The 27,390-nt window shown below is 46.2% G+C and overlaps 2 protein-coding genes across 5 annotated transcripts in view; one reads left to right on the plus strand and one right to left on the minus strand.

Moving 5' to 3' along the window:
- The window catches only part of ARID4A (AT-rich interaction domain 4A), a 111,427-nt gene extending 105,227 nt beyond the window's left edge, over window positions 1–6,200 (plus strand). For all 3 annotated transcript variants that reach the window (XM_040411278.1, XM_040411280.1, XM_040411279.1), the window contains 2 exons: window positions 3,687–3,833; window positions 4,899–6,200. In XM_040411278.1, coding sequence (XP_040267212.1) covers window positions 3,687–3,833; window positions 4,899–5,002 — 251 coding nt within the window. In that variant the 3' untranslated portion in view covers window positions 5,003–6,200. The remainder of the gene's footprint in view (window positions 1–3,686; window positions 3,834–4,898) is intronic.
- Window positions 6,201–18,874: 12,674 nt separating this feature from the next.
- Window positions 18,875–24,974, minus strand: TIMM9 (translocase of inner mitochondrial membrane 9). 2 transcript variants are annotated; one of them, XM_040411292.1, is made up of 4 exons: window positions 24,892–24,974; window positions 21,251–21,315; window positions 20,335–20,430; window positions 18,875–19,408 (listed from the first exon to the last, which is right to left on the minus strand). In XM_040411292.1, the coding sequence occupies exons 2-4, from the start codon at window positions 21,287–21,289 to the stop codon at window positions 19,274–19,276; spliced, it is 270 nt and encodes an 89-aa protein (XP_040267226.1). In that variant the 5' UTR covers window positions 21,290–21,315; window positions 24,892–24,974; the 3' UTR covers window positions 18,875–19,273. The 2 variants fall into 2 exon arrangements, with proteins under 2 accessions (XP_040267226.1, XP_040267225.1); XM_040411291.1 differs by having other exon boundaries at window positions 21,251–21,317; window positions 24,895–24,967.
- Between the last annotated feature and the right edge of the window lie 2,416 nt (window positions 24,975–27,390).

Consider the following 27,390-nt stretch of genomic DNA (forward strand, 5'->3'; position numbering starts at 1 on the left):
CTGATTGGCCGGAGGTCTTCTTCGTTTATGACCCATCCTTGGGACGGCTCTGTAACGTCAAGCCGGTGTCCCCCAATGATGCAGATAATTTTTGGACTTACTGTAAAATCTGTTTCTCTTCCATTCCTTGGGGGACACGGCTCCCACCCGTTCTCTCTGGCTGCGGGCCTCGTCGTGGCCTGCGTGATTCTGGGTTTGTACATTGTTTGGTTTTCCAGTTTTTTTTCTTTTGCACTAACTGATTTAGCTTAGTCCCTGTAGGAAGGGTATAGCTGGAGGGAGGAGCTCACACCTTTGTGCTTAGTGTCGCCTCCTAGTGTCCCCCAATAAACGGAAGAGAAACAGATTTTACAGGAAGTACAAAAAGTTAGTTTTAATTGTAGCAAATTGCCAGAGATCCTGTGAAAATAATAAATAAATAAAAAAAAATATATATATATATATATATATATAGAAAAAAAACCACTGGCAGCACCACCCTGAGAAGTGTGGAAAAACGGGACGGGTGCAATGTCCAAGTACGGTAAAAGGTGCTTACCCACTTATAGAGAACAAAAATCGGACTGCACTCCAAGCAACTCTTCAGAAAATGTGTTTATTCACCCATTTGGTGGCAAAAGCGACGTTTCGGCTCAAGCATGAGCCTTTCTCAAGCATTGGTGAACAGTAAATAGCAGGTATATAAAGGTGTGTCAAATACATGCAATCAAACAACATAATTGATGCATTAAAAATAATACATACATACAATATACAAATATGTGCAAAAACCGCATAATGGTCATGATTATTAAAGTGACTAGTGCATTACATACAAGGGATTTCCAAGATACAGTAGATTACATGTCAAAATACCATAAGCCATATAATTGATTACATCTGTAGCTCATCAATATATCATTCGTGCATCAACCATAATAGTGCACATGTGCAAATAGGGAAGACTGATGATTTACTACCTGGGGTAATGCTGTCGCCCACATATACAATAGCGCTGTTCCGCGCGTTCTCAGGAGACCAGTGCGCATGTCCCAATCCATACACATCATCCCGGAAGATCGACTGATGCATAACAGTGCCGCCTACTGATGACGTCAGTGGCGCACACAATGGCATGTCACCGCCTTCTCCCAATGATGCCTCCACATCGCGGCGCATGCGCAATAGGTGCAGCAAGCTTGTTTGCCGCCATATTACATAAGGGAATCCGAGCAGAAGAAAGATAATCGTAAGATCTGTCGCTTGCTACCCTCCTCGTTCTCCATATTCAGTTGTTGTGGTTGAATCCCACAATAACGCAGGGTGGATGAGTGACCATCTTTTCCAAAATGGTATACTCTATTCCACTAGTCACCCCAATACCAGCGGCACGTCAGTGTCGTCAGTATTGTAGGATCTTATCCTGCTGAAGCATACAACTGTGAGGGTACTCCTCATATAACTGAACGATTTGGGACAAGCGGCAGTATATACCTACTGCAAGAAAATATAAATTGCTCATTCCCAATTTTTTTTAAAAATCTTGGCGGGACATACGCTTGGAAACCAGAAGAAAAAACTATATCTGTCTCAGCATAGTTATTTTTTCGTGGGTTCATCATCCACCAATCAGGTTCATCAGTTTTCTAAGGTGCCTTCTGTGCAAGTGTATCTAAGAAAATAATATGGAAAGTGTCAATATCATAAAATAGTAAAGTTACCCATTACATTAAAATCAATTAGTTACTCATAATTATGTGTTTACATTTTTTCTTATTCTTTTTTAAACCAATGAATCTGTCAACCGCAGAAGGTATTTTGGAACCCACATCAATGAAGCACAGGGGCAAAATGACCTCCTCACAATCCTCCACCATATCTATAATCAATGTTTAAACCTTTAGGATGCAAACTTTGTAATGTCTGAATCCAATGCATTTCTCTTTTTTTGAGTAGAGATACCCGATCTCCACCCCTCCGTGGCATTGGAACTTGATCCAGGATCCAACATCTAAGATCCAACATCACCGTTACACAATCAGAAAGGGACGCAAAGATCTGCCAGTGCCCAGACATTTTGGGTTACTGGGACATAAAGAAAAAGATCTTAGATGTTGGATCCTGGATCAAGTTCCAATGCCACGGAGGGGTGGAGATCGGGTATCTCTACTCAAAAAAAGAGAAATGCATTGGATTCAGACATTACAAAGTTTGCATCCTAAAGGTTTAAACATTGATTATAGATATGGTGGAGGATTGTGAGGAGGTCATTTTGCCCCTGTGCTTCATTGATGTGGGTTCCAAAATACCTTCTGCGGTTGACAGATTCATTGGTTTAAAAAAGAATAAGAAAAAATGTAAACACATAATTATGAGTAACTAATTGATTTTAATGTAATGGGTAACTTTACTATTTTATGATATTGACACTTTCCATATTGATTTCTTAGATACACTTGCACAGAAGGCACCTTAGAAAACTGATGAACCTGATTGGTGGATGATGAACCCACGAAAAAATAACTATGCTGAGACAGATATAGTTTTTTCTTCTGGTTTCCAAGCGTATGTCCCGCCAAGATTTTTTAAAAAAATTGGGAATGAGCAATTTATATTTTCTTGCAGTAGGTATATACTGCCGCTTGTCCCAAATCGTTCAGTTATATGAGGAGTACCCTCACAGTTGTATGCTTCAGCAGGATAAGATCCTACAATACTGACGACACTGACGTGCCGCTGGTATTGGGGTGACTAGTGGAATAGAGTATACCATTTTGGAAAAGATGGTCACTCATCCACCCTGCGTTATTGTGGGATTCAACCACAACAACTGAATATGGAGAACGAGGAGGGTAGCAAGCGACAGATCTTACGATTATCTTTCTTCTGCTCGGATTCCCTTATGTAATATGGCGGCAAACAAGCTTGCTGCACCTATTGCGCATGCGCCGCGATGTGGAGGCATCATTGGGAGAAGGCGGTGACATGCCATTGTGTGCGCCACTGACGTCATCAGTAGGCGGCACTGTTATGCATCAGTCGATCTTCCGGGATGATGTGTATGGATTGGGACATGCGCACTGGTCTCCTGAGAACGCGCGGAACAGCGCTATTGTATATGTGGGCGACAGCATTACCCCAGGTAGTAAATCATCAGTCTTCCCTATTTGCACATGTGCACTATTATGGTTGATGCACGAATGATATATTGATGAGCTACAGATGTAATCAATTATATGGCTTATGGTATTTTGACATGTAATCTACTGTATCTTGGAAATCCCTTGTATGTAATGCACTAGTCACTTTAATAATCATGACCATTATGCGGTTTTTGCACATATTTGTATATTGTATGTATGTATTATTTTTAATGCATCAGTTATGTTGTTTGATTGTATGTATTTGACACACCTTTATATACCTGCTATTTACTGTTCACCAATGTATCCTACTTGTCACCACTGCCACCACATCAATATGTCACTGGCTGCTGCTTGGGGGGAAAAGGACAGAGCCAGTGGCACTGGATCAGAGGGGGCTTGAGAAAGTAAGGTAAAGGCTCTAGATAGGAAGTAGAATATTTGGAGTGACTTAGTAGAAAACCATCCACCCTTTTGTTTAAAAAATAAAATAAAATGTATTATTAGAAAAATATTTGTTTTGTGATTATTTTTTACTTACCGTATTTTTCATGTATTCCTTAGGTGAGTTGGATAACATGACTGGAGCAGATAAGATTGTTTTCCTGCAAGACAAGTTGCAAGAAATCAGGAAATACTACATGTCTTTGAAATCTGAAGTAGCTACAATAGACAGGAGGCGGAAGCGGTTAAAAAAGAAAGATCGGGAAGGTAAGTTTTGTTTTTTGTTACTTTTTTTAATTACGGGTTTTCTCTATAATTTGTAATACGTGAAAACTTCTCTTCACGGGTCCATAAAGGCTGCATCATGTTGTGGCTAAAACATGACTATTTTATCAGTGTAAATCTTAGTGTTGCCATCAGCTGTCTGAAGAGACTGTGGTGCTTCGGGCAGCTCCGTGGCCTCCCCACAGCTTATTAAAGGAGTTGTGCCATGAATAATGTAAAAAATGTAAATCATTTAAACTGAGCATGTTCACCCGCACAAGAAATAAGGAAAAGAACAAACAGCAGGTGGCGCAATACAGATACATTTCATTGAATAACTCATTGGCTGTGCTAAATTTTTAATTGCATGCTATTACAAAAGTATTGAGATCCAGGTGCTGGTTTGAAAAATGTATAATCTGTTTCATGGCACACCCGGTTTAAAGGAGTTGTCTAAGTTATATTAATTGATTACCTATCCTCAGGATAGATCGGCGGGGGTCTGACAGCCAGCACCCCCGCCGATCAGCTGTTTGAAGAGAAGGCGCACGCCATGCCAGTGCTGCCTCCTCTTCTTTGCTCATCGGCAGCGGTGAGCAGGTGTGATTGCAACCAAGCAATCCCATTAATTTTCAATGGGACGGCTCGTTCCTATACAGTGAATGGGATTGCTTGGGTGTAATCACACCTGCTCACCGCTGCCGATGCAACGGCGAGCAGGTAAACAATGAAGATGAGGCAGCGCTGGCACGGCGTGCTCCTGCTCTTCAAACTGCTGATCGGCAGGGGTGCCGGGTGTCGGACCCCTGCTGATCTGATATTGACCTATCCTTAGGATAGGTAATCAATAAAAATAACTTGGACAACCTCATTAAGCACTGCCCTGTGTATTGTATAGAGGCTGTGCTTGGTATTGCAGCCTTTTCACTTGATTTGGCAATGTGAGCGCTGTGACCTCTTCAGTCAGCCGATCGGTGGGGCTGAAGATGGGTCATCAGTATTTAACTTCCAGTTATTAACTAATACATATTTCTATGTATTAATATATTTTTCTTCCTCTCTTTACAGTGTCCAATACAGGAGCTTCAACATCATCTGCGTCCTCGGAGACTGGAATGAGTCCTTCGTCGTCTTCTCCCCCACAGAATACACTTGCTCTAGAGTGCAGGTGATATGCGCCCTCACTTCCGGCTCAGCTGCCATGGACACTTATCCTCCCTTCCCCCTTTAATCCCACCACACAAAAGCACTCAACCAGTTTGACATTGCCAAGTAGTTTTTTTTTTTTGTTTGTTTTTTTGTTTCTGAACTTTCCTCTGCTGGATTGCTTTTTTATTATTTCCATGTCATGTGTCTTTTCTTTTGAAATAAGATTATGATTTAGGAATAGGAGACTAGCAGTCAGCGTGCCACGATGGCTTCTTATTTTGTTCAACCTGAAGACATGATTATATATTTTTTTTTATTTTTATTTTTTTTTGTTAGAAAATTGACAAAATGTCTGAATAAAATTTTCAAGGAGCTCCCAGAAAAGGGATATATCCCCGCTACCCCACTCCTGCCCAGTATAAAAATAAAATTAAACAAGTGCATACAACGAACCTCAGCGAGCTACTAAAGATCCGATCCTGGCAGCTGCACTTTACGACAAAGCTGCAAATTAGCTCCTGAAGTTTTATTTTTTACAGGCCGTGTTTTCGGAAGCACTTGCAAATGTACAGAACTGCCAAAGTCCAATGTATTCAGCAGAGTGCCCAGTTTTAAAGCTGTAAGTAAGCGAGACAAAATGAATTGTGAAAGGGAATGTAGTGGACTGAAAACTACATGAAGAGAAAATAGTCTTCCACTTTTTACAGGAATTTAGAGCACAGAATTATGCAACTATTTTAAATGTCTATTAATGTTTACAGTGGAATTGTGAATAGGTTTTCAGTGGACTATCTTACCCCTTGACAAATCTATTTTGTCTTTTTTTCTATGTAATTTCAGAGTTTTTATTTTGTTACAAAAACAGACAAAAAAAGAAAATATATGACAACAGCGAAGTTATTTAACAAGATTTCTAAAGCTGAAATTTTTTTTTGTGTAAAATAAGGTATTATCTTGCAACCTGTTAAATATATTTATTCAGACATTGGATGTTGTATTTTTATGTATTTTTTAAAATATTAATAAATAAATAAAAAAATAAATAAGAGAAGGATCTAGCTTAGTTCTCTCTTCCAATACACCTATAGCTCTTGGCCAGGTTTACACAGAGTTTTTTATATATATATATATTAAAGTGCATCTGTCAGCAGATTTGTCCCTATGACACTGCCTGACCTGTTACATGTGCCTTGGGCAGCTGAAGACATCTGTGTTGGTCCCATGTTCACATGTGCCCGCATTACTGAGAAAAATGAGGTTTTCATATATGCAAATGAGCCTCAAGGAGCAACGGGGGCGTTACTGTTACACCTAGAGGCTCTGCTCTCTCTGCAACTGCCATGCCGTCTCCAATTTGGCAGGGCCAGGCGTGATAATGATTTCCCTGTAAGTCAACGTTAAAAGGGAGCTGCAGTTGCAGAGAGAGCAGAGCCTCTAGGTGTAATGGCAACGCCCCCGTTGCTCCTAGAGGCTCATTTGCATATATTAAAACATCATTTTTCTGAGTAATGCGGGCACATAGGAACATGGGACCAACACAGATGCCTTCAGCTGCCAAGCGCACATGTAACGGGTCAGCCAGTGTCATAGGTACAAACCTGCTGACAGATGCCCTTTTAGCCAAAACTAGACAGTATTCCTTAAAAAAAGAAAGTCCATTTTTGGCTATACAAGCTAAAACAATCTGTGTGAACCCAGGCTTAACCTAATTTACTGCGTTTTGCTTTACAACACTGAAAATTAATTTTCATTTCTTCTCCATGTCAGTTTGTTCCTCCTATGCTCCTTCCTGTTTTTAGGAAGTTTTTTTTTTTTTTTTTTTTTTTTTTTTTTTTTGTATATTTAATATACTGCCAAACCAATTTCTTTATTTTTTTTTCTGTCCAACCGTTGAAGAATGAATCTCAAATTGTTGAGATTTGCAGCATTACAGCAAAGAAGCGTACACCCCTGAGGACTGTGGTTCATTCCATAGGCTAATCCATGTAAATAATTCTTCCTGAAACGTGTATTTAAGAGATTTTTTGCATATACATTATGTACAAAAGTGATTTTTTTATCAATTTTTTATTCATGTTTGTACATTGCAAAAGGGTTTTTAAACCCCTTCTTCCGTGTTTAATATGTGTAGAATAATGTAGATTTCTCTAGAGCGATGTTTTTCAGCCATCCATGCATACCGTTGTCTTAGACAAAACCCACTATTCTTTCGGTCTGAATATCAATGTATGTGTGATTGCTATATCATCAATGATTTATGAATTTTTGGATTCCACCTTTCAGGAGATCAGACTAACACACACCGAGCCTGTTACTAGTGAGCGAGGCTTGTTCTACGGCTGGGTTGTGCAGAGCCGTTAGGAACGGTTCTAGACTGTGTAGCAGAGACTCGTTCACAATAGCTGAAAATCTGAGCGAAACACTAAAATTGGGTAATCATTGCTAAAATAAAGAAATATATTATTTTTTCTTTTTCATCATGCTGCATTGTGAACTCGTCTGATTCTTTCCAGCACAGATTTATCTTCTCAGCTGTCAGAGGGGGTTATACATAAAATACTCCTGTAATATGCACTTTTTCTGTTTCTCTTAAGCAACGCAGAGTTGTGTATGTAAACGGCGCTCACTGAAGAGCATCAATAAAGGCCATGGTTTAAACGTACCTTTTTTCTTTTTGTGCCTTTTTGTATGTTTTTTTTTTTTTCTTTCCCCCTCTTATAATAAAACTACACATGTGCAATGTCCTTCTATTACGGAAACACTTGGAGATAAGAAAAAAAAAGGGTTATCCAACTGTCTAAGGGCTCATGCACACAACCGTATGTATTTTGCGGTCTGCAAAACACGGGGCCGCAAAAAAATACGGATGACGTCTGTGTGCAAATTTTGCAGAACATAACAGCAATCCCCCTAATAGAACAGTCCTATCCTTGTCCGTAATGTGGACAATAATAGGACATGTTCTATTGTTTTTTTGCGGCACAGACATACGGAAACAGAATGCACAGGGAATAAAAAAAATAAATAATGGACACGGATATAAAATACGTTCATGTGCATGAGCCCTAATGTTGATGGGCCTACCCTCAGCCATCAATATTACATTGGTGTGAGACCAGCTCTCAGCATCCCCGCCGATCAGCTGTTTGAAGAGGCCGCAGAGCTTGGGAAGCGCTGAGGATAGGCAATCAGTATTAGAAGGCTGGTTAACCCCTTAAAAAGTGTTGGTCTTTCCCTGTATAATGAAAACTTTAAAAGGAGTATCGGTGAGATTGTAATACTGATGACCTATCCTCTAGATAGGTCATCAGTATCTGGTCGGTCGGAGGTCTGACCCCCACCGATCAGCTGTTTGAGAAGGCACTGGCACTCACAGTACCACAGTGGCCTTCCTGCAGCTTTCCCTAGGCCAAGTGACAATACGTTCATCAGTCACATGACCTGGGTGCAGCTCAACCCAAATGAAGTGAATGGGGCAGAGCGAGATACCAAGCACAGCCACTATACAGTGTACAGCACTGTGCTTGATGAACTAAGACAAGACAGCGGGGGTCTCTGGTGTCGGATCCCCACCGATCGGATACTGATGACCTATTCTGAAGATAGATCATCAATGTTTAAAATCTCGAGAAAAAAAAACTATTTTAATCATTTTCTAGTATAATATCTTTCAGTTGCTCACAGGATCTCTGCTTGCAGTAGACAAAATAGGAACCGTCATCATTTTCATCTAGTGGATGGCAAGCCGCCTGAGTCTTTCATGTTTTCACCTTGTGATCGGATACTGCTCTAACTGTACTCTAATGACCTGTGTATCCATCATGTGACCAGGGTAGAGTCTTGTCCACTAGAAGTAAACAGTGAATGACAGCAAGCAGAGATCTTAAAAACCATGATCGACAAACCTTAAAGGGCATCTGTCACAGTGGCAGAGCCAGAGCCTGGTCTCGGGAGGGGCACTTCCAGATTATTTTCTGTCCGCCGCCACAAAACAATGTGGTGCTTATAGAACAGACTACACAGTGTAGCGGTATACTGTACATTGTGGGGCACAGTGTAGAGGTATACTGTATATTGTGGGGCACAGTGTAGAGGTATACTGTATATTGTGGGGCACAGTGTAGAGGTATACTGTATATTGTGGGGCACAGTGTAGAGGTATACTGTATATTGTGGGGCACAGTGTAGAGGTATACTGTATAATGTGGGGCACAGTGTAGGCTATATGTGTATAACAAACATATTTCACATGAAAACTTAGTTACTTGGCCCTTGGGGATCTTGGACGCCACTTCAACACTTGGCTGGGGGGCTCGGCGGAGCTGATGTGCTTTATCCTAATGAGAAAGATTTCATAATACGGATTTGGAGAAGGGGCAGAGGAATAGCAGAGCAGGGAGAGGCTGGTGCTGCTACTAGGGGGTCATACCATGGGGGAGTAATAAAGCCCACCATAATGCCCCCCCCCCCCCCCAGTAGTAATAATTCTCCTTATAATGTGACAGTGCAAAAAATACCCCTTTGTAATGCCCCCAGTTGAGCTAATGTCCCCATAGTGCCCCCATAATGTGCCAGTATAAAATACCTCTATATAGTGCCCCAGTAAATGCCCCATAGTACTCCTCTCCCCCCTTCCTCCTAGTGCCCCCCATAATGTAAAAGTATAAAATGCCCCATATATAGTGCCCCAGTAGATGCCCTCAGTGTCCCCCATAATTTGCAAGTATAAAATACCCCTTCTTAGTGCCCCCTGTAGATGACCCCATAGTACCCACCATAATGTGTCCCAGTATAAAATGCTATTGTACAGAGCCCCCATATAAAATGTCCCTTCTCTGTGGCCTCAGTCAATGCCCCTATAGTGCCCACCAATAATATGCCAATAAAATGTGCCCCCATAGATGCCCCCCAATCATGTGCCCCTAACAAGAGCCCCCCCAATCATGTGCCAGTAATTAGATCCCCCCCCAATCATGTGCTAGTAATTAGATCCCCCCCCCCATTATGTGCCAGTAACAAGAGCCCCCCCACAACTAGGATCCCACTGCAGCCAATCACTGGCCTCAGCGGTCTTGTGCTGTACACCAATAAGACTATACAATACATCGCTGCTGAAGAAGATGGAGTGACATCGCTGGATCAGAGGGGCTCAGGAAAGTAGGATTATTATAGTTTTTTTTTTATTATTATTATTTTTATATAATTACTAGCAGAAGGACCCGGCTTCTCACGGGTATATTTCATCTATTTCATTTAATGTTTGTGTGTGTCGTTAAAAGATATTTACAGTATCCCCCATACCAGTGACCTCTACAGCACCCCGCCCCTTAACACTGACCCCCCCCCCCAGTGCCCCGCCACTTTAAAATGAAACCACCCCCTCGACTTTGACCTTCACAGCAGCCCGCCCCTTTAACATTGAGTTTCACAGCACCCCATTCCCTTGACAGTGACCTCACAGTACCCTGCTGCCTTAACAGTGACCTCCACAGTAGTTGCCCCTTTAATAGTGGCCCCTGCCCCCTTAACAGTGACATTCACAGCGCCCTGCCCCTTTAATGCTAGGGCTACACGACGACGTGCCGCGCGACATTTTGTCTCAACAATTTTTATGATGGGCTATGGTGTTGCACTGCAACACGACAGTTGCAAAAAATCAATCCAAGATGGATTTTTCGGTGACAGTTGCAGCACGTCGCAGTGCAACACGATAGCTTATCATTGTAAAAATTGTCGTGCGACACATATCGTCGTGTAGCCCTAGCCTAAAGCTGACCTACAGAATTGAAGAAAAATGGCTGGGTTGTTATGGAAACCTGGAGTAAAACTGTGTGTATGTGGAGACTAAGGGCCTGCGAGCTTCTATTGGCTGATAAGGGACATGTGGCCATGTGTATGGCAGTTGGGATATTAAGAGAAAGGCTTGCAGGCTTGTATTGGCTAATGCAGGTAATTTTTTGGGGGAATATCTCAGGAACGGTATGTCCTAGAGAGCTGTGACCCCCGACAAGATTTCTTTCCAGGTAGCAAGGGATGTGTATACAAAGTTTCAATGAAATCGATGGTTGCATTTTTGAGTGATTGCAGAACATACATACCGTACATCCTTTTTTATATATAGATTTTCACAGGATCCCTGGCAATTTGCTACAATAAAAACTAGATTTTTGTACTTACCGTAAAATCAGTTTCTCTTCCGTTTATTGGGGGGGACAGGCTTGACCTTGGGTATAGCTATTGCCACTAGGAGGCCACACTAAGCAGAAAAGTGTGAACTCCTCCCTCCAGCTAAATCAGTTTGTGCAAAAGCAGTAGGAGAAGCAAAAGGATAAACAGGAAAGCCAAAAATGTACAAACCCAGAATCACGCAGGCCACAACGAGGCCCGTAACCAGAGAGAATGGGTGGGAGCTGTGTCCCCCAATGAACGGAAGAGAAACAGATTTTACTGTAAGTATAAAAATCTAGTTTTCTCATCCGTATCATTGGGGGACACAGGCTTGACCTTGGGACGTTACAGAGCAGTCCCAGGGGTGGGTCATAAACTAAGACTACCTCCGGCCAATCAGAGAACCGCAGTCTACCGCCTTACGTCTGCATCGGAGACATCAACCACCACCAAAGGTCTTGACGCGTCGGGGCAGGGAGATGGATAAATCGATCCATGGAGGCTGGGGAACAGTCCCAAATAGTCAGAATGCACCGCTGAAGAGCCCTGGTATGGAACTGAGCATAGGATACTGCTTCGAAGGAAGAGACCATGTGGCCCCAAGCTCTCATGCACTGGCGAATGGGAAGAGGCTGAGGCCGTAACCAGGAGAGGATCTGACGACGGAGAGTTTGTCCAGGGGCAAGAATATCTTGTCCAACAGCATGCCCAGAAACATCAGCTGCCGAGATAGATGAAGACATGACTTTGATAGGTTCAGAACCCATCCCATCCAGGGTGTCCCAGACGATGTGCAGGCTGTCCGCTGTTGCGTGGAATGACAAGACTCTTGATCAGGATATCGTCCAAGTACAGAATCGCCACTATCCCCCTGGCATGAAGTAGAGCCATGACTGAGGTCAGAATCTTTGTAAAGACTCTGGAAGCTGTGGCCAGACCGAACGGGAGGGCCACAAACTGGTAATGAAAAGGGCCCACTGCGAACCGAAGAGATTTCTGGTGACCGACGCAGATGGGAACATGGAGGTAGGCGTCCTTGAGGTCTATCAAGGACAGGAATTCCCCTGGGTCCATGGATACAATGATCGAATGCAGGGACTTCATCCGGAAGCGAAGCCGAAGGAATCGGTTGAGGTCTAGGATGGGACTACCGTACCCTACTTCTTGGGGACAAAGAGATTGGAGTAGAATCTGCAAAAACGGTCTTGAGGCGGAACCGGAACAATCACTCCCTGCTGCAGAAGGGAGATAATATCCTGAAAAAAAGAAATGGGCAGCGGAGGGAGAGGTCGGGGGAGGACGAGCGAAAAAAAACAGGGCGGAGGTGGGGATCGGAACTCCAGTTTGTAACCCTCTGATATGACTTCTCTCACCCAGGCATCCGAGACGTGAGCTAGCCAGACATGCTGGAACAGATGAAGACGTCCTCCCAATTGACTGGGGGGCGCCGGAGGCCACCCATCATGCAGAGGAGGACTTGGAGGTATAGGACTTGGAGCCCTAGTGGCGAGGACGCCAGGGACGGTGAGGCTTGAAAGATGGTTTGCGCTTCTGCTCTGAGGCAGATTTGACTGCTATAAAGACGTCTGCGCTTTTTAGACCTGTTGAAGCACGTCCTGCTCTGCGGCAAATGGGTGATTTTACCCCCTGTAGCATCAGAGATAATCTCATCCAGACGCTTGCCGAAAAGTCTGCTACCTGCAAAGGGGAGGGACATCAAGGCCCGTTTAGAAGCGTTAGCCACAGGGTACGGCGAATAGCCACCAAACGGGCTGAAGAGCGGGCCACAGGCCTGGCCAGAGAGGCCTTACAGATGTAAGAGCTGGTGTGAAAAAGTTGCACTGCAATATCCAAAAGTTCCTCCGGGGAATCCCCAGAGGCGAGGCCCTGACGTAGCTTGTTTTCCCACTCATCATAGCCTTACTAACCCATGTCGAGACAAAAACTGGGCCCAGGGCAGTGCAAACTGCTTCAAAGGAGGATTTGGCAAAAGATTCCAATTTCTTATCTCTTGGGTCAGAGAAGGAAGCCCTATCCGCGATAGGCAAGGTGGTATTCCTAGCCAGGCGGAATACCGGCGGGTCAACAACTGGAGAGGACGACCACTTCTTTGTCAAATCCTCTGGAAAGGGATATAAGACGTCTAAACGTTTCGGTAAAGCAAAACGCCTGTCAGGGAAGTTCCATTCCTTGGAAAGTGAGGAATCAAACTCTGGGTGGTTGGGGAACACCTTTGGCGAGCGACTGGATCGCCTGAAGGAAAAAACAGAACTGGCAGATGAGGGCGCAGGGTCCTCAACCTGTAAGGTTTCTATAACTGCTGCGATGAGATTGTCTACCATAGCGGACAGTTTGGAAGACTGGTCCTCCGGTGAGACAGTCAGCGTCTGACAACTTTTCCTCAGAATACGCCTCTTCTAATGAGGACGCTTCGGAGCGAGACTTCCGGGGAGATGGATAAAACGGGGGATGCAGACTCCCTTCGAGGAGAGGGTGGTCTGGCACGTTTTGCAGGACGGCCGCAATAGTGAGCAGCAGAGGGGTCCCCAGAGTCTGATTGGTCAGAGGGTGGCCGCGCAGCCAAACGCTTCAGCATGTCCACAATGACCCTGTTGGAATGGGAAACGTCCTGCACCATCTTAGACCGAGAGCGCACCCACTCCGGTTCTACCATGGGCTGGGCAGGGGGGGCGACTAGGACAGGGTCAGAGCCACTTGGCGGGGGATCAGAGCAAGAGGAGCAGGAGGGTCCGACTGACCGGATGGGAATTTTGAGCGAGAAGAAGCACATGCAAAATGTCGGACGGAAGTGCCTGCCGGCTTTGGGGCCTGGGATCTGGGTTCGGACATAGTGAGTACCTGTAGCGAAATGTAGGAGGGTAAAGCTAGACCCTGTAGGAAGGAGGGGAAAGAGCTTACCCAGCCTGTTTCCCTTACTGCGGCCTGTTCGGAGAAAACCTGGTGCCAGGGTCTGCAGAGGTCCTCCTAAACAGGAGAGGGGCGGAGTTGGAGAAAATAGCGCGAGGAAGCCAGATGGAGGGGGTAAGCGGGGAGAACTCATGGAGTGGCCGCCTGCAATAATGAAAAAAGGAGCGCCAACTAACCCCCCAGGACTCTCCCCCACACCCCCCGTAACAGTGGTACTGCCACAAGGAGCCCTGAAATGTCGGCCGGATGAGAAGTATCCGCGGCGAGCTGATCGGAAGTAGGCCACAGTAGAAGACGGGGTAGGCAGGCAGCACTGGGGTGGTTGGTGGTACAGAGCCCAGAAAGAAGCTTGACAAGTACAAAGGGCTTCCCTACACCCCACCCCCACAGGGGAGCTGACATGCATCTGCTAATTATTTTCCCGCCTGGGGAGACAAGGCTTCGTGGGGGCCATTCTAGCAAGTAAGATCAGGGGGAGTGGGGGTTTTGGAGCCAGAAATACTTACCTGTCTGGCGTGTTCTGCCCCCCTGGTTCCAGCCGGGTCACCACCTTCGGTGTGCGGCCCCTTGGGGAGGGCTGCTACACCGGAAACAAAGGGGACTTGTCATGGGCGGCCGTGGTGACCCGAAGGCTGGCGGGATGCAGAGGCTTTAGGAACCTCTGGTCCTCCTTGTCTTCTGGAGACCGGGAAGGAACAGCGGGCTTGGGGAACCCTGGTCTCCCATCTCCTGGGTGGGAGTGTAGGCAGCTAGAACTGCCCATCCCGCTAGAAGAAAATAAAATCAAAAAAAGGAAAAGAAAATCAGCAGACCTGCAAAGCAGGGAGATCTGCCTCCTACGGACACTAAGCTAAAACTGATTTATCGTAGTCCCTGTAGGAAGGGTATAGCTGGAGGGAGGAGCTCACACCTTTTGTTCTTAGTGTCGCCTCCTAGTGGCAACAGCTATACCCATGTTCAAGCCTGTGTCCCCCAATGATACGGATGAGAAAACGCTTCCGTCATGATAATACAAACATTTGCAACTGTTATTAACGGATTTGGTTGTATTATCTTTAACATAGCAATGACTGATCCGTCTCTAAAACCATTGTAATGCCAGATCCGTCTCCCTCTTCATCCCAGGACGCACTCAAAAACGCTGCTTGCAGCGCATTTGTGTGTGTCATGGGAATGGAATGCATTCTGGTACATTCCGTTCAGTTTTGTCCCCATTGACCATGAATGGGGATAAAACTGAAGCGTTTTTCTCCACTATTGAGACCCTATGACGGATAACGCTGGCCTTAGTCCCATGTTCATATGTGCCCGTATTTCTGAGAAAACTGATGTCTTAATATATGCGAATGAGCCTCTAGGAGCAACGGGGGATGCGGCCATTACACCTAGAGGCTCATTTGCATATAATAAAACCTCATTTTTCTCAGCAATACGGGCACATAGGAACAAGGGACCATATTCATGCAATTATGCCCAAAATGTTCAAACCTGGAAGTTCACTTTTTTGGCAGATAGAAGTCTATCGGCTGTCGCAAAGGATTGTTGGCCAAAATCGGCTATCTTGGGTGACTTTACTCTTGTGTATAGCCATGTTTAGGCCTAGTTTCACTTGTCAGTAGTGATGAGCAAATCTGTTTGTACAATTCAAATGTGTTCAAAAGTCAGTCTGCTTGAGCAGTGAGGGGCTGCGCATGAGACTCCCCTCTCCCCCTTGATTGCAGGAGCAGAGCCTCCGCTCTTGCGTCGCTAATCGGAGCAGTGAGATTGACAAGGAGGCCGATTTTTATTTTTTAACATTCTATTCGTACAGATCGATTCGCTCATCACTGATCACAAGGCTTGGATTGAAAGAGGTTGTGCCATAAGTAGGAATCAAATATAATGACATTTGACCACAGTATCTCCTTTCCTAACTGGTTTGTCCTGCATGCTGTGCGTTCCTGTTGTGGATGTTCTGCCGTCACCATGTCTTGTGGCAATAACGCCAACGTTTTATACGATCACTCACAATCGAAACACAATAGTGTGCTAGGCTCCGTGGAGGAACGGTGAGCAGGCTGATCTGGTGATGTCAGAACACAGTCACAATAGAGGTGAGACGAGTAAGGCTACTTTCACACTAGCGTTTTTTTTTGCGGATCCGTCATGGATCTGCAAAAAACGCTTTTGTTACAAATAATACAGCCGCACGCATCCGTCATGAACGGATCCGGTTGTATTATGTCTTCTATAGCCATGACGGATCCGTCATGAACACCATTTAAAGTCAACGGGGGGACGGATCCGTTTTCTATTGTGACAGAGAAAACGGATCTGTCTCCATTGACTTACATTGTGTGTCAGGACGAATCTTTCTTGCTCCGTACCACATCGCGGACAGAAAAACGCTGCTTGCAGCGTTATTCCGTCCGCAATGGGAGCGCAACCAATGCAACAAAATGCATTCTGGTGTACTCCGTCTTGTTCATTGTCAATGGGGACAAAACGGAAGCGTTTTCATCTGCTATTGAGATCCTATGACGGATCTCAATAGCGCAATTGAAAACGCTAGTGTGAAAATAGCCTAAGTATAACTGCGACCTATGTGTGACCACCATGTCCTGGACCCTAAGGTGGTCATAACCTGGAATAACAGTGGAGCCAATGGTTTACCATTCTTAGTGCACAACTTTTTATGCAGAAAAATGTTTTTTTTTTAAAGTGATACCAATAAAAACTGTTCACCCTAATTCTGAAGTGGCCGTGATTTTGCGCCCTGAGATATTGTGAATCACCTATGGAGCTCTAGCCCAGCACTGAATCCTCTACCTACATTATGCACTTCGTAAATTTGGCAGCTCTGCCGAAGTGTGTGTGTGCGCCATCATATTTGACGGCATACACTATGGCAGAGCACGACGTACCCCGTTATCAGTTACCGGTATAACTCCAGCACTGCAGCGTTTTAAATGGCAACCGTGGTGCAGATGTGACCAGAGATATTAGTGTACAACTGTAATGTATTGTAATGGACATAATTCCATCAGTGCAAATCATTAAAGTTTAGGTCGGTCGGCGACACACAGCATTATAAATCCTCATAATGCTGTGCAGTATTCACTACAGGAATTCACACTCCGATATGGAGTAAGTTTCACGCAGTGAACAAGCTCATTGCAAACTGGCCTTACTTTGTGAAAGTCAGAAGGAGTTTAGGTTCTCTGATCGTCCAGCTTTGGACGGACCAGACTTCAGTCCGGGTGCTGTCTGTTCTAACCACGGGCAGAAGACTCATGTTCAGTCCATTTAAAAACATGTCTGTGTTCACTGTCCAGAACGAGGACGAGTCTCCAATCCTTAGGGCTCATGCACATGAACATATTTTTTGTTTGTGTCTGTTCCATTTTAATTTTTTTTCTTCTGTGGAACCATTTATTTCAACGGGGCCACAAAAAAAAAAAAAAAAAACATTCATACCCATAAGTTCATTCTGCAAAAAAAAAAATTAACATGTCCTATTCTTGTCTGTTTTGCGGACAAGGACAGGCATTGTTACAATAGATCCGGAAAAAATAAAAAATAATTGTAACACGAACAGTGATGGCCAGTTCGCAGTGTTCGCCAGTGAACACATGCGGGCTGCCATCTTTAGTACGGTTACACTCACCCGTCCGGCGAGGCACAGGCAAGTCCTTGCCTGTGCCGCGAGCCGGTCTGAAATCAAATGCAGTCACCGGGTGCAGGCAGTTCCGAGAACAGCCCGATGAAGGCCCCCGGTGGCTGTTCTCGGAATGGCCTGCTCCCGGTGACCGCATTTGATTTCAGACCGGCTCGCAGCACAGGTAAGGGCTTACCTGTGCATCGCCGGACGAGTGGTCTAACCGTACTAAAGAGGGCAGCCCGCATGCGAACTGGCCATCAGTGAACACAAACATTACACGGATGTCATATGGTCGTGTGTATGAGCCCTTGGTCTGAGGGAATCCTTAGTTTATCCTGTGGATGGAGTGCTTGGTCATCAGTGACCATTATCTTCTGTGTGTGGCTTTACAATCAAGTAAAACTAACATGACCAGTGTGAGCATCATTACAGTAGACTTATCAGTATACCATCTACTCAAAAACATTTATGGTACATAAATCTTGGGGCATGTTCACGCAAATAAATACGTGTTCCTATATGATTGGTGTGGGCTCTGTCTCCGGGCACACCCATCGATCAGCTCTTTGGAGAGGCTGCAGCCACCTCACAATTTACACAGCGCTGTGTAGTGGCTGTGCTTGGTATTGCAGACCATTATGTCACCAATAAGCATGTTGTCACTGACCATGGCCCTTCAGCCTCTTCACACGCCTAATCGGCAGGGGTGCCTGGAGTTGGCCCCCACCCATCAGTTATTGAAAACCTATCCTGAGGATAGGTCATCAATATCAGAATCCTGGAAACCCCTTTAAAGGGGGGTTTCCCATCACATAAAATGGGGGCATATCGCTAGGATTATGCTCCCATTGTCTGATAGGTGCGGGTCCCAGAGATGGGATTGGCTATTTCCGTCGGCCGCGTAGAAATTAATAGGAGCAGTGGCCGTGCAAGCGCGGTGAGCTCCCATTCAATTGTATGGGGAGAGTGCTTGGCGGAGGCTGGACCCCGGGGTCCTCCAGCCACCACTCTCCCCGCTCCTATCTCGGCGTAGGTGCAGGTCCCAGAGGTGGTACCCACACCTATCAGACAATGGGGGCATATCACTGGGAAAACTGCTTTAAGGATAGTAATATAAAAGTAATTAGCAAAGCACAAGGAATACATGGGTATGCGATAATTCATTCTTATAACCGCGTTTATTTCACTGGAATATTATTACTTTAGCTGGTAGATTATGGACCATGATCTCCTTCATGTCACATCTTCCAGAAGATGTAAGAAACAAGTAACCTGTGGTTTTCTGTCCAGATGAAGTGTGATAATGAAATCTGATTTTTATTAGAAAAGTATTCAGAATGTCCAGTGATGTGGACACCTCTCAGGGAGCACAATCTACGACTGCCTCCCATGACCAGTTTCTTCTGGTATCAGTCATTCTTCAGCATCCATCAATGCTCAAGTCCTGGGCTCTGTTGGGAGTAGACTGGCACACCTGTCACTCCAGAGCGCGAGTACCCGGACCGCGCAGCGTGTTGTCACCTGGACTTGATGGGACCTTGAATAGCTGATTCGGCTCTTATCGAGGCTGCCCAATAAGTCCTGCTTTGGCGGCCAAGGCCTCGTTCTGCTGTATGTGGTACTCTTGAAATCTCATGGATATCCTCTGTGTCATTTTCAGGTACTTCTGTAGACAGTGCTCTGAGCAAGTAATCTAACAGCGGAGAAAAAAAAAAAGGAATGCAGGTTTATCCCCATGCGCAAATAGCGAAGCCTCAGCTCAGTCTTAAAGAAATGTCATCCTAAATTTAAAGAGGTCAGTAGTTTTCATCAATCTCAGGCTACATTCTGTATGTGTTTTGCGGTCCGCAAATTGGTGATCTGCAAAAAAAAAAAAAAAAAAAACGGATGACGTCTGTATGGCATCCGTTTTTTTTTTTTTTGCAGATCCATTGTAACAGTGCCTATCCTTGTCCACAAAACGGACAAGAATAGGACATGTTCTATTTTTTTTGCGGGGCTATGGAACGGACATACGGATGTGGATCGCACACGCTGATCATGTGAAGCTGTAGAGGTCAGAAACCTCAGTTATTCATTAATGCAGTGATCAGTAGGGGGTCTGACCTCGACAGCTTCACATGATCAGTGGGGATTGTAGGGGGTCTGACCTCTATTCCTTCACATGATCAGTTAGGGTACTAAAGGTCTGACCTCTACAGCTTCACATGATGAGTGGGAGGTAGTAGGGGGTCTCACCTCTACTTCTTCACATGATCAGTGAGGGTAGTAGGGGTCTCACCTCTACTTCACATGATCAGTGGGGGCAATAGGGGTCTGACCTCCACAGCTTCACATGATCAGTGGGGATTGTAGGGGGTCTGACCTCTATTCCTTCACATGATCAGTTAGGGTACTAAGGGTCTGGCCTCTACAACGTCACATGATTAGTAGGGGTCTGACCTACTGCTTCACATGATTAATGGGGATAGTAAGGGTCTGACCTCTACAACTTCACATGATTAGTAGAGGTCTGGACTCTGCAGTTTCTCATAATCAGTGGGGGTAGTAAAAGTAAGGGTCTGACCTCTACAGCTTTTCACAAAATTCTCGTACCATTTTACATGGAGAGGAACATACCTCTTCAGGCTTAACATCTCGTGTAGTAAAATCCTTCACACAGTCCAGGAAGCAGTTCTCTGTAAGTCTATTATAAGTCCCAAGAAATTCTTTAAACTGAGAACAAAGAAAAATGTTGTCGGTGAACTTTGGACCAGCACCGCTCCCAGACACATACGAGTGGTAGGTAAAAGCCTGCCCGAAGCATGACCAGACCTACTGTGGTGTGTGGCAGATATGGTCAGTGCACCTCAAACTTTCCTGATTCTACTGCTCTCACATGCCTAAAGAGTAACTAAACCTTTAATATGTTCTCCCTAATACAACTATCTCTAATATACTTTATTAATGAATTTCCTATTTTTACCACACTTTACAAGATTTAACAAAATCTTGCTCTGGAGAACCCAGCAGTTACATGAGTGAGATAGCCTAATCCATCGTTATCTGATTGGAAGGGGATCCGACACCCCCACGATCAGCGGTTTGAAGAGGAGGCGGCGCTTCCTCGTCATTACACTGCCCGTCATCTCGGAAGTGCAGTGTAATTACAAGTATTCGCTCCAACCAAACAGCTGACCGGCAGGGGTCCCGGGTGTTGGACCCTCGCCAATCTAATAATGATGACCCATCCTGAGGATGGGTCACCAATATAAAACACCTGCATAACCCCTTTAAATTTCCGCTGGGGCAGGACGGCAAAGGAAATGAACACTTGCAGTGGAATTCCCTGCTGGATGACAACAGAGCCCTTGTGGCAATGGAAAACCAGGAATAAGAGAGCTAAATAAAAGATACATCCAGGACATCCCCTTTAAAGCTGACCTTTCCTCAGGCTAGCTCTAGTCTAATTATCATCCTACCTTATAGGGCGGCCCCCACTGATGGAGTACAGGCCATACACATTAGCTGCAAGACGCCTGCTGTGTCCATTTACCTGCTTGATTTGATCGGATTCGGTAATCTGAGCTGCCATGTCTCTTCGAATTTACAATCAGTCACCTGGAAATGAGACAAGACGCTGAATATACACACATGGATATACTTTAAATGGACACATCTTAAGGCCTCTTTCACACGAGCGAGTTTTTCCATCTGGGTGCGATGCGTGAAGCAGACGCATAGCATCCGGACTGTGCACATGAGCGACGTTTTTCATGCCTCATTTCTGCGTTCAGGAAAAAAAAAAAATCACAGCATGTTCTATATCCGGATGAAATGCGTTTTTCACTGATGGTTGCTAGGTGATGCAGATTGTTGTTCTTCAGGGGGTTTTTTTTTTACACGCGTGAAAAATGCATCATAAACTGATTGCACCCACATGGAAAAAAACGCAAACACTGAACGCAATCGCAGACAATCTGACAGAACTTACAGGCAAATCTATAAGGTTTTTTTCTGAACAGACCCTGAGAGAATCCGTATCTTTCATGTGAAAGAGACCTGAAGGGGTTGTGAATACAAGGCTTGTGATTGTCCATATTGCCTCCTTTGCTGGCTGGATGCCTTTTTCCATCATATTACACACTGCTTATTTCCATGGTTACGACCACCCTGCAATCCAGCAGCGGTGGTCGTGCTTGCACACTATAGGAAAAAAGCACCAACACTTGCGGTCTCGGCTAGAGGATGGTGCTTTTTCCTATGGTGTGCAAGCACGACCACCGCTGCTGGATTGCTAGGTGGTCATAACCCCTGAATATGAGCAGTGTGTAATTTGATGGAAAAATTAATCCAGCCAGCAAAGGAGACAATATGGACCATCACAATACATTAGCAAGTGCCTTGTATTAACTTTGTCTACATGATAAAGGCACTTTGCAGAAGTGAGACAACCCCTTTAAGTGAGTCCATCAAGGGTTAAATGCTCAATGCAAAATTAGGAGGGTGGAAAACTCTGCTAGATGTCACTGGTCGGACAGGGATACACAGATAGCAGGCGCGTCTCTGACATTAGCACTGGTGACCTTGAATAAGAAATGACAGCAAGGTCAATCAGAATTTTCTCTACTTATTAGGAGCCAATAGACTGGCATTGATATGGGCGCATGGGGTGAGACACGGTAGCCACCAAAACGTGTGGTCGAAAACAACTTTGTACAAGTGGAGTCAATGGATAGTGCACAATGTTTCAGTTGACTTTGGCGGCCTGTCAGAGTGACCCCCAGTAGACCCCTCAGCCCACCCTCAGTAGAAATCTATATCCGGTAAACCCTGCTCAGCCTAAGGCCGCATTCACACCACGTATTCAGCCTGCGTTTGACATATACGCCAGAAAAAGCTTTAAAACCCCAGTATTCCATACCCAACAGAGGTCAAACAGACACTCTTGGGTGAATGGAGCCTTAAAGGGACTCTGTCACCACTTTCTAACCCCCCCTTTTCAAAGTATTGTTATCTGCATGGCGCCCCTGTGATTATAAATGTGTTGTTAGAAGTTAAATTCGCCGTCTCCTTTTGATAAAAAGAGCTTTTATCTAACCTGTCAATCTTCTTGATAAGGTGCCCAGGGCGTTTCTTTTCGTCTCAATCTGCCGCCCGCCGCCGCCACCGTTGGTGCCCAGCTCCTCCCCTCATGCTTTCAGCGCCGCCTGAATGTAATCAAATACGCCTCCGGCTCTCTCTCAGTGCCCCCTCCTCCTTTTCAAAGATCCCGCGCGTGCGCACAGGGCTGTGCCTGATGCGCCCGTGCGGACATTTACAATCAGCCTCATTGAGCGAAGTGCGCATGCGCGCACTTCGCTCAACCTCCTCATCAGACGAGCACTGCAGCCAGCTGGCTGCAGTGCTCGTCTGATGAGGAGGTTGAGCGAAGTGCGCGCATGCGCACTTCGCTCAATGAGGCTGATTGTAAATGTCCGCACGGGCGCATCAGGCACAGCCCTGTGCGCACGCGCGGGATCTTTGAAAAGGAGGAGGGGGCACTGAGAGAGAGCCGGAGGCGTATTTGATTACATTCAGGCGGCGCTGAAAGCATGAGGGGAGGAGCTGGGCACCAACGGTGGCGGCGGCGGGCGGCAGATTGAGACGAAAAGAAACGCCCTGGGCACCTTATCAAGAAGATTGACAGGTTAGATAAAAGCTCTTTTTATCAAAAGGAGACGGCGAATTTAACTTCTAACAACACATTTATAATCACAGGGGCGCCATGCAGATAACAATACTTTGAAAAGGGGGGGTTAGAAAGTGGTGACAGAGTCCCTTTAAAGGGGTTGTCCCATCTTGCCGTATCCAGACGGCGCCAGGGCTTGCAGAAACTGACGAGCGCCGCGGTTTCCGTAACTTCCACTACGGTGAATGGAAGCCAAGTAAACAGCACAGAACAAAGTACAAGCTGAGTTATGGAAACAGCATACCTCCAAATCACTGCAATGGGAGCTCCGGAAAGAGCTGCTCTGCCCGGCCACCTGAGGTCAGCACGGAAACGGTGAGATGAGACAACCCCTTTAAGGACGCACTTCGCGTGCGAGATCTTAAAATGCAGCTCTATCACAAGTCGTCCGAAACTGGCCTAATGCTGCATCCATGAGGCTGGATTTTAGTTTCCAAATTTCTTGTTTAAAACAGAATCGGAGAGAGGAGCACCATACGGACCCAAAATACAGACATGCAAAGCCTAGCGTTTGTCCACCAATGGAGGACACGCTGCCCATTTTCCATCTGGATTTGTGGGCAGAAACTCTGCAAGGCATTGCGGTAAAGTGGATGGAGGGATTCAAGGGGTGTCCAGCCGATTCTTTTTAACCCCCTTCGTGACTTCAGACGTCCATGTACGGCAGGAATCTGTGTCTTTAAAGATGGCACCATAACTGCCAGGTTTCTGCTCTTATACTCATTGTACATGATCAGCGATAACTGACATTTAAAGGGTTAATTCCCATTTTGGACATTGGGGGCATATCACTAGGATGAACCCACCCCCAATGTTTGATAGGTGCAGGGCCCAGCTCTGAGACCCGCACCTATGCTTAGCACGGAGCCCAAAACATGCAAGCGCGGCCACCACTCTATTCACTTCTATGGGGCTGAGATAGCAGTCAGCGCTCGGCTATTTCTGTAAGCCCCATAGAAATTAACAGAGCGGGGGCCGCGCTTCCCATTCATTTCATTGGGACTTCTGAAAATAGCCGAGCGCGCCGCTGAGCTCCCATAGAAACTAATGCAGGGCAGGCACAGTGCGCCCTAGGGCTCCATTCTAAGTATAGGTGTAGATCCCAGAGGTGGGATCCACACCTATCTGAAAATGGGAGCATGTTCTAGTGGAATACCCCTTTAACCCCTCCAATGCCATGGTCAATTGTGACCACGGTGTCTGCACACTGGCAAGATTGAGAAAGCTCTTTGGTTGCTATGGAAGCCCAGTACTACAGCTAAATCCCATTCAGTGGGTGCATGTGACCGTCACACTCCACAGGAGTCCGTGACAGTGTGACATCTCCATGGAATCCATTGAACATGTGCTCTCCACAAGCCTCATGCTGCCTTCTAGGCGGTAGGACACAGCAGTGCACATGGTGTCGCCACTACATGGGGATACACACATGCGGCGGCCTCCTCTGCACCCCGGTAGTCACTGACCTCCCGCTGCTGCAGCACCTCTCTGCTCTCCTCTTTTGCAGGGGGATCACGTGGGCGGGGCGACAGCGATTTCACCTCGGCAGATTCGTCACGGACTCGTCTGGCCGCTCCACTACAACGCTTCATAAAATATCGTAGCTTTCATCACGCGTCACTCCTTGTATCGCCCCGGTTAGAATTCTATTATCCCAATATTTCATTTTTTTCCCCCTTGTGGAATGGTTACATGTGAAACCTCAGCTCAATTTACAACCGGCTACTAGGACGTTCTTGTGCATCACTATAAGCTTCCCCGTGGAAACAATACACGAGCTTTAGGTTCCTGAAGACTTTTGCATTTTTTGTAACGTTACATTCCCTTACGTCCTAACCAGTGGCACAAATGGGGGTATTCTGCCCCTGTGGACTGGTTAGGACAGGTGGAAGTTTAATGAACAAATAAAAAAACACCGGCATGCACACGCCCTCCCTGCCCCCAATAAAGAGGGGTGTGACCCTCCAAAGGATGTGTTTTTTTCTGTCCTGCGGACAGGACGGGACGGGTGGTGCACTCCTCCATCCCTGCGGTGGAGAGAGTGTTGGTTTTTCCCCCCCTTTTTATTCTATTTTGAATTTCTTAAGGTTTTACTTGTTTCCTTGGGAACTGCTCCGCTCCTCCGTTGTTGCGGAGGGGCTCCTCCGGTTATGCCGCTGTTTGCCTCCCTTGCAGAGAGCCCTGCTACTGTGGGGCTTACCTTTTCTTCCGTGCTGGAGTGCTGGAGCGGCGGTGGCTGCGTCCCACATGTCTTGCTGGGCGCCGCCATCTTGCGGAAGTGACGTCAGGTGACGTCACTTCCGGGTTTTCGCTCCGGCCGTTCGGATCGTCGGCCGGAGGTGTATTTTCGTATTATAAGGCCGTGGGGGGCCTTTAGATGTTTTCAGGGCCCTCTTTGGGTCCTCAATATAAAGTTTTTTCTTTTTAGTTTGTTCTTTTAGTTTAAAGATACAAACTCAGAGGTTTACCCCGCCCCCTTGTGGGCGGGGCTTTCTCTTTTGGCGCCAACAACCCTATTTAAACTGGATGAAGCTCCAGGTTCAGTCTCCTGGAGCGCAGCTTGCTGTTAACCTTGAGTGTGGTTTGGTGCTAGAGTGTTGTTACCTCTGTGCTGAAAATCTTCTTTGTGCTGATTATATTGAGCTTGCTAGGATCTTCTGGGTAAAGATCCTAAAGCTTGCCATTAAGCCTTGTCTTCTTAAATTTTGCTAAATTCATGTCTCTTCTTAATTTTCAGCCATGTCGTCTACCGGTGACGGTGAGCGAGAGCCCAGCAGGAAGTCCGCGGGCAAAAGGCGCCACCTGCAGTGCCATGACTGTCAGATTGTCCTGGAGGACTCTTACGACTTCTCCCGGTGCCCATCCTGCAGGGCCAAGACCCTCCCCCCGCTGGAGCCATCTGTCCACGACGTGGTAGATTGGGTGAAGGGGTACATGGAGTCCAACATGTCCCAGGTCAACGCCTCCATACAGGAATTGAAGAGTGCCCTGGTCTCCAAGCGTCATCGTCCCTCCTCCCCCCATCGTGCTATGGAGGTCTCGGGGGCTCAGGAGGCGAGAGAGGGTTCAGCCTCTTCCTCCTCGGATGAGGAGGATGGTTTTGCATATTTTTTCCCGCTGGAGAAGGCCCAGCGACTACTAAAATCCGTCCGGTCGGGGGACCAGGACGTTGATCCGGGGGAAGCCTCATCCTCTGCCTCTAGGAGGCCTAGGGCCTTTAAAGCGGATGATTCTCTCCTATCTCTGATGAAAACAGAGTGGAGAAAGCCAGAGAAAGGTCCAGTGTTGACCAAAAGGTTCAAGGCGGTGTTCCCGGTTAAAGAGGATCAGGTATCATCCTGGGGGCCTGTCCCTAAAGTGGACATGGCCATAGCAAAATTATCCAGAAGGACCCTGATCCCTTCAGACGACGGGTCAAGTTTGCTGGACCCGATGGACCGTAAGGCGGACTGCGCCCTTAGGCGCACTTACTCCTCGGCCTCCGCTTCCGCCTCAGTCGCAATTTCCTCGTCCGAAGTGGCGAATTTTCTAAGATCTAGATTTTCGCAAATCCAGTCTGACCTGGACCAAGGGGTTTCTAGGGACGACATTCTGGCCTCATGTAAGACGGCCAGCCTAGCCATTGACTTCTTGTGTGACGCAGCTCCACAACAACTGAAGTTGGCATCCAAGACCATGGCCCTTTCAACCGCGGGCAGGCGTCCGCTGTGGTTGAAACCTTGGAAGGCCGATACGGCCTCAAAACATAACCTCTGTGCCATGGCATATGAACCCGGCAAACTGTTTGGTGCAGAGCTTGACCACATAATGGAGGGGCTGTCGGACAAGAAGGGCAAGTCCCTTCCCCAGCAGTCCTTTCGTGGTCGGGGCAGGGGGTATAGTTCCAGAGCGGAACCGCAACCCAGACCCCAGAGGAATTGGGGTTCCCGTAGAGGAGGAAGATCCTCTCGGGGTTCTAGACCCCC

The sequence above is a fragment of the Bufo bufo genome, chromosome 11 (genome assembly GCF_905171765.1).
Source record: "Bufo bufo chromosome 11, aBufBuf1.1, whole genome shotgun sequence".
NCBI classification, from domain to species: Eukaryota; Metazoa; Chordata; class Amphibia; order Anura; family Bufonidae; genus Bufo; species Bufo bufo.

Excerpts from the sequence above, each read along its gene's own strand:
- TIMM9 (XM_040411292.1), bottom strand. The coding sequence starts at position 21,289 with ATGGCAGCTCAGATTACCGAATCCGATCAAATCAAGCAG. Across the intron at positions 20,431-21,250 it reads AATCCGATCAAATCAAGCAG|TTTAAAGAATTTCTTGGGAC; the intron begins GTAAATGGACAC and ends CTTTGTTCTCAG. Across the intron at positions 19,409-20,334 it reads GAGATGTTAAGCCTGAAGAG|ATTACTTGCTCAGAGCACTG; the intron begins GTATGTTCCTCT and ends CTCCGCTGTTAG.